This window comes from Leucopleurus acutus (genome assembly GCF_964270905.1).
Source record: "Leucopleurus acutus genome assembly, chromosome: 14".
NCBI classification, from domain to species: domain Eukaryota; kingdom Metazoa; phylum Chordata; class Mammalia; order Artiodactyla; family Delphinidae; genus Leucopleurus; species Leucopleurus acutus.
In genome coordinates this window covers 10,131,536-10,143,751 of record NC_139156.1, presented here as the reverse complement: position 1 = coordinate 10,143,751, position 12,216 = coordinate 10,131,536, and the positions used below count along the sequence as shown (strand labels likewise).

General features: G+C 47.1%; 1 protein-coding gene across 8 annotated transcripts in view; it reads right to left on the bottom strand.

Annotated features, from left to right (window-relative positions):
- Window positions 1–12,216, bottom strand: part of FGFR2 (fibroblast growth factor receptor 2) — a 104,681-nt gene that overhangs the window by 13,043 nt on the left and 79,422 nt on the right. For all 8 annotated transcript variants that reach the window (XM_082854642.1, XM_082854643.1, XM_082854647.1 and 5 more), the window contains 4 exons: window positions 10,561–10,712; window positions 7,650–7,771; window positions 5,243–5,353; window positions 3,125–3,315 (listed from right to left, as the gene is read on the bottom strand). In XM_082854642.1, the coding sequence (XP_082710768.1) occupies window positions 3,125–3,315; window positions 5,243–5,353; window positions 7,650–7,771; window positions 10,561–10,712 (576 nt within the window). The remainder of the gene's footprint in view (window positions 1–3,124; window positions 3,316–5,242; window positions 5,354–7,649; window positions 7,772–10,560; window positions 10,713–12,216) is intronic.

The following is a 12,216-nucleotide window of genomic DNA, read 5'->3' as shown; positions in this document are numbered from 1 at the left end:
AGATGGGGATTTAAACACACCTGTTTCTGTGTTGTTCTGGAGTTACGGACGATACTGTATGTAAAATGCTTGCTCCATGCCTGGCAGACATTAAGCTCTCACAAAGTGGTAGTGATTAGTAATAATGATAATTATTATTATTACAATACTATTAATAAGGGCATTTTCAGTTTGTCATTCTAAAATGTATCCTTTTCCCCATTTTGCCAAGTTCACCTGATTCTTAGTTCTCTCCCCACCACACCAAGCAGCTTCAAAGCAGGAAGGATCTCGTCCTCGGCGGAATGGGGGGGACCCACCACTGCTCCACAAGCCAGACTCCACCAGCTCCTTTCTCCTATTCCACCTTCCTGAGACTCCTCCCGGGGCCTCTGTGAACCACATTCTGGGTTCCCTCCTCCCTCTCTGACCCTCTCTGACCATGTCTCCTCCGTCTTTTCCTGTGCTTTCAGCCCATCTCTAGGTTTGAGAGTTTTCTCAGGGTTTGACTCCAGGCTTCTGTTCCCCCTCTTCTCTGTCTCTCCCCAACCTCCCCACCCAAGGAGAACCCATCCATTCCCATGGCTTGAAACTACCCTTCCTTCACTGGCTCCGGCGTCTAGCCCAGCCTTCAGAGCTGAGCCTCAGCCCGCAGCTTCCCGGTCGACACCTGCCCTCGAGTGACCCTCAGACATGTTCAAAACGTACCTTGGATTTCCCGCCAGAACCTATTCCTGCCACCGCCCCATGCCCCCACCTTCCTCATCCCAGTGAGGCTGCACCACCATCCAGTTTCTCAAGCTGGAAACCCAGGAGTCAGCCTTGATCCCTCCTCTTCTCCCTCCTACAGCTACTCAATCCCTTAGCTGTCCTGATAGCAAAATATATCCCAAAGCAACCTACTTCCCTCGTGTCTATCGGGGCCAATAAACCTCAGCCCAAACCATGGTCCCAGGAGCCGCTTTACAGCTCAAACCTGATCAAAATCACTCCCCCTCGGTGGCTTCCCCAGAGCCCAGAGCACAGGGCAGAGTCAGATGCCCTAGAGGCTCCACACGGCCCGTCCCTCTGCGGGAGGGCTTGCCCTTCACCTCCCCCTGCAACCTCCCAAGTCCCCCCTGTTCCTGACCTCACACCGTCGGTTTCCTCCACAGCACGGTTCTCAGCCTTTCACACACTTATTTTATGCCCACATTTATTGCTGATTTCACCTGCTGCCCCCCATAGTTCCTGCTCCAAGAGGCCAAGGACTGTGTCCATCCTGGTCACCTGACCCAGGATACCAGGCATCCGAATCAGGAACGCTCAGGAATATTCGTTGAAGGATTAATAAAATGACCAGGCCAGTCTCCCACCACTTTGGATTAGTAGCAGTGCCCTGCTGAGTCCAAAAAATCCTTCCTCCCTCTCCCACACCAGGAGGACAGAGGGCGACCAGGACCAGAGGCTCAGGACAGGCAGCCTGCGGACAGGCTGCCTCCGCAGGGTTTTATTTAGCAATAGTTCCAAGCTACAGAAAAGGCGAAAGAGAACAACAGCTATCCGGGTTTGCCAGATTCACTTGTTACGCCTCCTTGCTCTCTCTTTCTCTCTACACCCAGCCTCCCTGTACACACACACACACACACACACACACACACACACACGTTTTATGGCTGAACCACTTAAAAGTGAGCTGCAGACCTCATTAGCACATACCTCCCACCTTACACAAGACCTCTATCACCACCCCCAAATTTAACATTGAAACAGTCACATTATCTACTATCCTATCAATTTCACATTTCAATTGTTCATAAATGTCCTTTATAAAAGCGGCAGCCCCACCTCCCATCCAGAACACGATCCCTTCTGGGATCACACACGGACATTCAGTTGTCACGTCTCTTAAGCCTCCTTTAATCTGGAACCGTCTCCCCAGCATTTTTTGTCTTTTGGGACACTGACATTTTGAAGCACTGTCTCGTCAAATGTCCCACATTCTAGATCTGATTGTTTTTTCCTGCCAAAGACTTGTCAGCTGGCAAAGTCCGCTGTGCACACGCACGTGTACACAATCGCACAACCCTGTTTCGGTTTCCTAAAATCTATACTTTGGGACATCTTACAGGAAAAAAAAGCTCTGAAAAATCTTCAACTCTGGACTCTCTTGAAAATAAAAAAACAAAAAACAGAACATGTGGTGGCTCTGGCCGTGTTCCCACATGGCTACAGACAGCAGGGGCTGAGGTGCAGCCACCGGTCCCCAAATCCCTACTCGGTGTGATGTGACAGGGGCTGCCTCGCTCACTCATGTGACTGGCATGGCCAGGACCCAGCCCAGGCCACAAGGGGACAGACGGTCCACGCCCACCAGAGGCTCTTCCTTCTTTGGGGACCAGAGGAATCCCTGATGCTGCATTAAGCTTCAGCGCGGTTAGGAGCTGACCCACCTCTGCCCCAGAAGGTAGGTCTGTACTTCCCCCCAGGCATGGGCCAGGGAAGGGTGTCTTGGGCCGTCCAAAATACCCCAGGGGATATCTGGGCACCTGTCTAACTGCTTTCACAATAACTCAGATGTTTCAAGTCCACTGCGTGTGGCATGATCGGAATACAGGCGATTCACCTCAGGGGACCTGGCCAGCTTCTAACCGCAGAGGGTCACCCCGCCAACGAGACAAAATAAATCCAGCGGATACCCAGCACTCGATGTTACCGAAATACCCCTTCATTTGATCTTTGTTCTTAGACTATTTAACGTCATTTCAAACTCAAAACCATGAAGACAACACCCGAAGTCCACGTCCAAAGACTCAATAACCACGAAACAAATAAAGCCAAAAAATCCTCAGAATTAAAGGCAGCGCCCCCCTAACCCAACTGCTGTCCACCTGGAGAGCCGACTCCCCGGCAGACCACAGCCAGCCGTGCCTGCGAAAAGAGACATCCCTTCTGCTCATCTCTGTGGTGTCACTGCTGGTTTACGAGGCTTTGGCTTTTAAAGAGTTCATTAAACCCCAATGTGAATAACGCAAGACACAGTCTCCAGGTCGTACAAGACAGGCGAGGGCTTGATTCAGCAAATGAGCACGTCCCCGTGGTCTGTTTTCTTCAAAGACATTTTTCACTGGAATCCACCCAACCAAGGAGAATGGGAAGGACTCACTTTTTGGGAAGCCAAGTACTCCATGCCCCGGGCCAGCTGGTAGGTGCATGACACCAAGTCCTTGAAGGTCATCTGCTCCTCGGGAACGCGGGTGATGTCATAGGAGTACTCCATCCCGGGCGGCCTCCGGGCTCGGAGGTATTCCCGGAGGTTGCCCTTTGAGGCGTATTCGACTATGACATAGAGCGGCCCTGTGGACGACGAGAACACAAGTTGGAGAGGCAGGGAAGCCCGGATCTGCCCTGGGGCAGCTCAGCAAAGGAGTTTTACTTATTACAACCCAGTGCTTTATCATTTTTTTAAAAAAAGTTAAACATACAGAAAGCACACACAGAACACCTGCATTCTAAGCTCCCCCAAATGACAACCGACGCTTGGTCGAGATAGACTCAACAGTCTTTAAGAAATAAAACAGCGATACTACAGTGAGTGCCCTTTCCCTGTTTCACCCAGCCTCTCACCTGCGCCCTCTTGGAAAGCAACAGCTACCATAAATTTGGTCCTTGTAGTGCATTTTAACTATTTTACAGATACCTATGTATCAATAAACAACGTATTATTTTTAATCACATCAATGAGTAATAAAGACATAGCTTTGCACCATTTTCCCCCCCCACATGTTACCTTTCTGGAAGCCAGTCAGGCTGATAAAAATAGATCTAGATCATTCCTTTTAACAGTTACATAGATTCTATCATATAAATACACCACATTTATTTCTCCATCCCCCTATGGGTTGTTTCCGGGTTTGGGCCATTGCAAACAGTGTGCAGTGAGCACTGCTATGCACGTCTCTGTATATATGCAATAATTTCCCCATGGTATAGACGAGCCTGTTTTTGCGTGTAAATGTTACCGGCACACAACGTGGCCCATTCACGTCTGTATTGTCTGTGGCAGTTTTCTCACTGCGGCAGCAGAGATGGGTAGTTGTCACAAATTCGAAAATATTTATAATCACCCTTTACAGAAAAAGTCTCCTGACTCCTGGTATAGACCTCAAAGGGAAATTGCTGAGGCAAAGACAGGCATTTTCAAGTTTATTAATTATCATCAAACTGATTCGCAAAGTGCCACAGATCATCCGCGAGAGAAGTCAGGGGTCTCGCTCCCCTGAGGAGGATAATGTGCCCCTTCCTATCTGTCTCCCCTCTTTCAGGCCACTCGTGGGAGCTCAGCCACCTGGTACCCATAACAAGACATGGGTTCCTCAATCCCCACTTTAAGGGAAGAACTTGTCAACCAAAATGCAGGATCTTATTTGGAGAAATCTCTCTTAGCACTTACAAAACGAAAACATAAGGAGGCTGCCTTTTCCAAAAACCCTCCAGGTTATACCCTAAAAACAGGAGGACGCTATAGGCTTCCCATCCAGAGTCGCCCAATGCCCACCTTCCCGCCCCCAGAACCCAGGCACAGTCATAACGTCTTCTTTGTGTTCGTGGCCAGGAACACTTCCTGACGGGTTTTGTTTTTTTGGGTTTTTTTGGCCACACCACATGGCTTGTGGGATTTTACTAATTTTTTTACTTATTTACTTTCATTTATTTATTTTTGGCTGTGTTGTGTCTTCGTTGCTGTGCGCGGGCTTTATCTAGTTGTGGTGAGCAGGGGCTGCTCTTCATTGCGGTGTGCGGGCTTCTCCTCACGGTGGCTTCTGTTGTTGCGGAGCACGGGCTCTAGGCACGAGGGCTTCAGTAGTTGTGGCACGTGGGCTCAGTAGTTGTGGTTCATGGGCTCTAGAGCGCAGGCTCAGTAGTTGTGGCACACAGGCTTAGTTGCTCCGCGCGGCATGTGGGATCTTCCCGGAGCAGGGCTCGAACCCGTGTCCCCTGCATTGGCAGGTGGATTCTTAACCACTGTGCCAGCAGGGAAGTCCCAGCTTGTGGGATCTTAGTTCCCTGACCAGGGATTGAACCCAGGCCCTACGCAGTGAGAGTTCAGAGTCTTAACCACTGGACCACCAGGGAATTCCCCCTGAGGGGGTTTTTAAGGAAAACTTTAAACATGCACTTGAGAGGCCCTAGGAGCAGGATCTAAGAGTCCATCCATTTTTAAAACGACGCTGACATTGAACCCTGGGTTATGTGGATAAAAGCTCTTTCTCCTCCTACTCACCATCCTGAGTACAGGCTCCGAGGAGATTTATGATATTTTTGTGTTTCCCAATCATCTTCATCATCTCCATCTCTGACACCAGATCAGAAAGGTCCTTCTCTGTGGCATCATCTAGGAACATTAGGTAAATTACAGATCAGTTTCCTCTACCCCGTCGGTTGCTACCGTTAGCTGATGAAAATTTGGTTGAAACAGCGTGAAAGTCAATTTTAGAACCAGAAAAACTTTCCAAATCATCTTACTGGTGAAGCGGGAAGGGCCCAGCACTGCCCTGCTCCGTGTCGAATAGCTAATTTGGGGTCAATAGGGTCAAAAGTCAGAACAAATATATAGGCCTTGGATGCCAAGGCCAAATCTTTTCCAGCAAACCTCAAAAACGAGGGGGCATTTTTCTCTATCGTGAAATAATTCCATCCTCTGGCAGACCTAAGGTACCTGAGAAAATCACATCAAAATTCATGGGGCCTGAAAGCAACTGTGAGGACTTCCGGGAAGGAAGAGGGAGAGGAGTTTGGGAGCATTTCACATCACTTCAGACTTTCTCTGCACCACGTGCTGCTAAGCTGAGCCCTCACAGCCCACAGAGCATTCACAGCTGGATTCAGAGGACACCCTGTACTGAGGACAAAAGTGCGTGTGTGCACGTGCACCTTGAGGGGGCAAAGGTCCATGCCTTCTACGGGCTTCCAAAGGGGCTGGGATTCTGCTCCATAATTTCAAGCAAGAACGGCTTAGGTTCTGCGTACACAGGCTCACAGTTAGCTTCCAAAAAGTGGCAAGATTCTTCTCCAGGTATCCCCCTTTGAGCTAATTCAATATGGGGAAATCTGGGTTTACTATAAAAAATGAGGTAAGGGCATGGATAGAAGCCATGCTGCATAAAGCTTTTTAGCTTCACAAAAGGAAGAGCAACACAATTGCCTGGAGTGTAAAGTCCACGCAGACTCATGTGGAGGACTGAGCGCCTGCCCCTCAGATGCAGAGGCTCCACTGCGGTGACACTGTGGGGTCTCCTCTAAGCTCTGAGCCACCCACTGGCTGTAAACATGGCCACGTCATAAGGGCTCTGTGGCTAAGGTCCTTCTCCATCCTAAGGGAAGGCCAGCCTTGAAATAACCGGAGAAAGAGAACTCCCAGACCTCCTCCCCCTGAGCTCCGTAAACCGAATCAGAAGCTCTGTCCACAGAGACCGGGAGCCTGGGCCTTCCACATACTCGGCCCTGGTACACGGCCAGGGGCTGTCGGGGCGGCCGGTGGGAGCCCACAGCTCTCTGCACCTGCCACTCGGCAAGGCAAAGGCACAGGAGGCAGGCCCAGGCCATGCAGGATGCAGGCAGAGGGCTGGCTGCCTCTGTCGGTGGAGCTGAGACACGCAGGGTGGGAGAACGTAGTCCTCCCAGGCATCACACCCCGAAGTGGGGAGCAGCTCAAAACACCCTAGTATGCCTTGGGAGCCATTCAGATCCATAGCTAAAAAAACAAACAGAAAGAAAACACCCAACACCTTTCTGACTATTTCCACCTTGCTCCCTCCCCTCAGGGAGAGACGTGGTGACTATCCCACAAAAACCCATGAAAGAAAGAAAGGGCCTAGCCCCCGGGGCGTCCACAACGCGCGAGGCCCCCCATGTCCTGAGAACAGACCTCTCTCCTCCGGGACACGTGGGAAAAACTCAGCTTGGGGTGTCCTTTCTGAGATGCCTACAATGGGAATTATAAGGCAACCATTCCCTATAACTCCTCTCATGAAAGAACACTGTGGGAGGATGAAGTTAATGGTTAAAAGTTCTTTAAGCTCCTTGGACGCAGGCATGAAGCAGGGTTGGAAGGTTAATGCGGAGACATTCAGGCTCCCACGAACGCCACTCGACGTTTACATCCCTGGGTAACGGCTCACACGTCCCAGAAAGCTCTAGACCAGCACCAATCCGGTGAGTCCCCTTTCAGCTTCCCAAGCGACTCCCACAGACAACGTCATTCCTGCTTTGTTCCTCCTGCAAAGGAGTAAGTGTGTCCTCCTCTCCCTGAGCCTCCTTTCTCCCTCTAAAACGGCCAATTTTCCTTCATTTGTAAATTAAGGTTTGCGTCCTGAATCCGACATACCAATACTCATCTAAATTAATCAATTCTACGTGAATCGATACTTTCTAAGCACATACAAATATAAAGGGAATTAGGCTGCCAGTTTCCAATACAACTGGCTTTTCTTTTTTATAAGTGCACACAGCTCAAGATAAATAGTCTGTCCAAGATGCTGATTTATACTGAAAACTTCTCAACCCCTAGGTCAACTATGTGCTCTCTAACCCCCTGCCATGATAGAGTTCACATGCCACAAAAGGAACATTCTTGATAAGGCGCCCTCACTCCTCCCTTCCCCCACCCTCCCCACCTCCACCCCACTCACCTTTCAACATCTTCACGGCCACAGTGACTGCTTCCTTGGGCTTCTCTTTGTCAATTCCCACTGCTTCAGCCATGACCACTTGCCCAAAGCAACCTTCTCCCAGGGGTTTGCCCAGCGTCAGCCTAAATGTGTAAAGAGAGGATTAGCAAACAGCATCTGGTGTAGCGAGGGAAATTCCTGAACTCAATATAAAAATCTTTCAGCGGCTTACAAAAGCATGGAGCATTTATCATATGGAACTAATGAGACTTGGGGTACACATGCGCTTGAGTATTTTCTTAGTGACGTTTTGGAGAATGTCAATTACTGCTGGAACAGCTATTGAATTTCACATTGTATTCTCGATTTATTTTCTTTATGGACGGTATCGTTGCAAGTGAGGTGGTCAGCCTTCCTAAGTGCTAAAAACGAGGAGCTTTTGATCTTGAGCCTATCGAATTTTCATCATTTAGAATATCTCAAAGAAAACCATTAAAGCTGTTATTTTTTGTCTCTGTGATGTCTTTAAAAATCGCTATTATTCGAATACCAATGGATTTTACGGTCACATTCTGGGCCAAGTTACAAGATATGAATCTTAAACGCATTTCAAGGAATCTCTATTTTTTCATTAAAGGAAAAAGGAAATGCTAGAAATTGGGGCAATTTTTTTTTGACATAATAGTTTAGAAATCCTTATGACTACCCAAAATTAATAATGAAGAAATCCAAAGTGATCACAACAAACTTAATTTCTAAGCTCAGAAGCTCTACATACATCATACTAATAGCCATATAGACTCCTTGGGCGCTCCAGAAACCAACTGAATGGAAGAGACTTTGGAACACTTATGAATGTGTTTTTTTCATCTAAGCATAACACAGCAAAGTACCAAGCTGCCACTAGTAAGCAGTATTTTTGGTAAGTACGCAATGGTTTGCAAAAGTCACAGCAAAGACCGAGGGCAGTGTGTGCTATGCTGAGGTCATTCCCTTTCTATCCTGAGCTAAAATTAAATTTAATATCTTGGCAGAAAATAAACATTTGCATTGGAAAAATGACTAATTTATGTCCTATTGCCCTGCTGCTACAAGCATAACAATCCCTTCTTTGTATAACGTCTGCCTCCGATCTAATAAACTGCTTCTAAATGGCCTTCATTCATTGGAAATCTGCTCCACCTACGGTTGTGCTAAACACTATTTTGAAATGCTTTGCACTCAGATTTTCCACACTCCGGGTACCCCGGGTACCCCGGGTGGGAGCTAACAGACAGACTCCCACTGTTGCCAGTGGTGTCACAGGTGGCAAAAACCACAGATTGAACCTGAGAGCTGCAGTTTCTTAAAGTATGATCACAGCTCCCAAACTCAGTCCTATATCCATAGGAATGTGCACATTAACCCACCTACTTGTTTAATCAAACCAGGGAGCTGGGGGGGCTCACGAGAAACACCCCCTTTCCACATTCTACAGGTAAAGAAATCATTCTTTGTTTTTTCTGGTACCTCACTGGTAAGTGTTCAGTAACAAGTACTGAATGAATGAACAGTACACAAATAAACTGGAAATCATTTCCATTAACACTCTAACAGAATGATATCGGTACAATAATTTGGTTCTAATGTATGCTGCACATTAATAAATGAGCTGTTTATTATTTAAAGTAACGAGCCATTAGAAAACAAAGCTGGTTGGAGCTGTGTGAATTAAAATTACGAGTGCCATGGAAGCTCTCTCTCCTTCCAAAGGGAGCACATGATATCCAGACCCTGGAAGAGCTTATCTTTGTATTTCCAAATTTGTGTATGAGTTCCTTCTCCAGTAATTAGACACTTCTCCGACATAATCTCATGGAGATAGTGCAAATGTCAAGACCAATAGGGTTGCTGTACATGAGCAAGTCAAAAGCTTATTCCAGCTGATTTGATGCAGATGTATAGTCAGCGATTTCTACCTTCCATTATTCTCAAGCTGTTTGGACTCTGATTACTACAAGAGAGACCCTGGAAATGAGCTGACAGCCCTTCAATGACCATCATATTCATTTCAGAAGGCGAGTCTGGGGGCTGGTCCCTAGCTAGAAGATGGAGGGCTGGTACTCCAAGATCTGTCCACTGACTCGATGCCCAGCTCTGCCATCTTGCTGAGATTTGCAGTTCAGATCTCTCAGGTTATGAAGGGAAATGGAAGGAAGGGAAATTCACATGAGCCAAGAACTGTGCTCAGTCCTTGGAGGTCTGTACCATGACCTTCATTTCATAGAAATGAAGTTCAAAGAGAATCAGGGAACTCACACAAGGTTGCCCAGCCACTGGCTGGCAGAGCCGGGATTCCAATCCAGCCCAATAGAATCCAAAGTCCCTGAACTTGAAGCCAGACCAAGAGACACACAGCTCCCAACAATGCCTTCAGCAGAGCCCAGGTGGCCACACTTTGACTGAACATCTCTGACTGGAACACACCCATATCAACCGATAAGGAAAATACTGGGGACCACAAGAAATTCGATGTCAGGTACCGTATTTGAAGATTTCTAGCCCAATATTATATTAATAACTATTAAAAACAGCAACACTGGGTGAAGATTCTTAAGGCAATTTATATGCTAGACCTAATTTCTCTAAGGAAATGAACTGTAGGACAGACACGTTCTAGGAACCAGAAGTTGGAATGTCAACTCTGTTTTATAAATGGGATAATCCCACTTTGATTCCATTTGACTGGGTTTGAATTATCTAGAAAGCTAAAAAAAAAAAATGCTACCAAGGTACCATTATGTTTGGGGATCAGCCATGGCTTAGTAGCTCTGTTTTAAAAGAACTATTAAAAAAGAGAGAGAGAGAGAGAGAATTAGTTCTTTGTGTCAGCCCAATATCCCCATTTTATACTTCAGCCCCCATCAGCAATGCGTCCCACAGAAGTACTCACTTATCTCTTGGAAACTCCCATTTTGGATCTTCCGGCAGCTCGTACTCGGAGACCCCCGCCAGCATGGGGGTGTCTGCTGTCGAGGAGAGGCGCGTTGTAATCCTCACCAGTGGGGTATTGGAGTTCATGGAGGAGCTGGACTCAGCAGAAACCTGGATACAAAATACAAAGACACAGATGTAATCCTGGTTCCACCTGCGAAGGCTGGAAGCCGGCCAGAGCCCTGCCAGCCAGTCAGCTCTTAGAAAGGTGGGAAGGTGAGGGTTGGCCAAAGTCGTGAATTGAGGACCAAAACCCTGGATTCCAACTCCTCTGTCTTCCCATCCATGCAGTATGTGCTAGATTGCATCCAAATTACACGGGCCTAAGGCCAGGTTTCCAAACAACAGTTTTAGAGAGTGCCCGATAAAAAATGTCTTCTTTCTGTCCTAATTCCTCAAGATAATCACTTGAGGACATAGAGGCAGACCCCATGGGCTTCATTCTTGCCTTTTTCCCTGTGCCTGTACTGGAGCCCCGGATTATCAATCTCCTGCTCGTAGACCAGCAGGGATGATGAATCAGTGCTGTGCTTATGAGATTCCATAAAAACTTGTGGAAAATCGGCTCTTCAATCAGCTCTATCTTTTGAAACATAAGCAGAGTACCTCAAGGAACTAGCTCTAGGATTTGAATGTGAAAAGCATTCCAGTAGCTCCACGTGCCTTTACTCAAGGTAACCAGAGACCCAGGCACTGGGGACCACTATCTGCTTCTCCCTAGTCCTTCGGGGAACTGGTTGATGCCCAGGCCATTTGGAGAAAATCAACTGCCTCTTGTCAACTTCAGTTTCAGAAACTAGTGGAAGAGTCAAGGGAAAGAAAAATACCTCTTTATTCACAATCTCGTGGGAAAGCTCCTCTCCCCCTGGGAAGCCTGCAGGGTTTCACCGAGTTTTCTCATTTACTCTAATCCATTATAGTCTGCATTTGATAAAATGGTTATTTCTTAACTATATCGTCTTCCCCGTGCTGGTTTCTGTAAAGGAAAACACCATCGCGGGCTGCCTGACCATCACCGGCTGCCTGACCATCACCTTATTCCAAACCGTGAACAACACTCTGGCCCGAGAGAGCTGGAATCAGGGGTTTGACGTGACCCCTCAAACGTGGTTCTGTCCCCTGCATGACTGCCCACATCAACCCATCTTCCCAGCTCTGCTTACAAACACTTTTTAAATCGAGGTGACAAGGACCAAGTAAAGATGAACATATTTAATGGGGATGAACTTTCAAGGTGGAGCCTGGACCATTCCCACAGGGAACCAGAAGACTGTACTTTCCTGGGAACGTCCTACTTAAAAAATGTTGATTCTCTCCTTTTTAAACCCAGACTGCCCTTAAAAAGCAGGTAGGAGACCTGAGAAGATGTCCAAGAATGGATTCGGAGGGAATCATTTTAGGAACAGGAAGTTGGTTTTCATATTAATATCAAGAAGTAGGGAATTTTTAACACAGAATTTCTATTATCTTTTTAAATGTCCATGAAAACATTTCTGAGCCTTTTGAGCAGTCTTTTGTCAAAGGTTGTTATTCCTAAATTTTATTATGCAGACAGTATGATCAATGTTTATTGACCGTGAGCATAGTAAATAATTTTTTTTTTTAAGGAACTGAA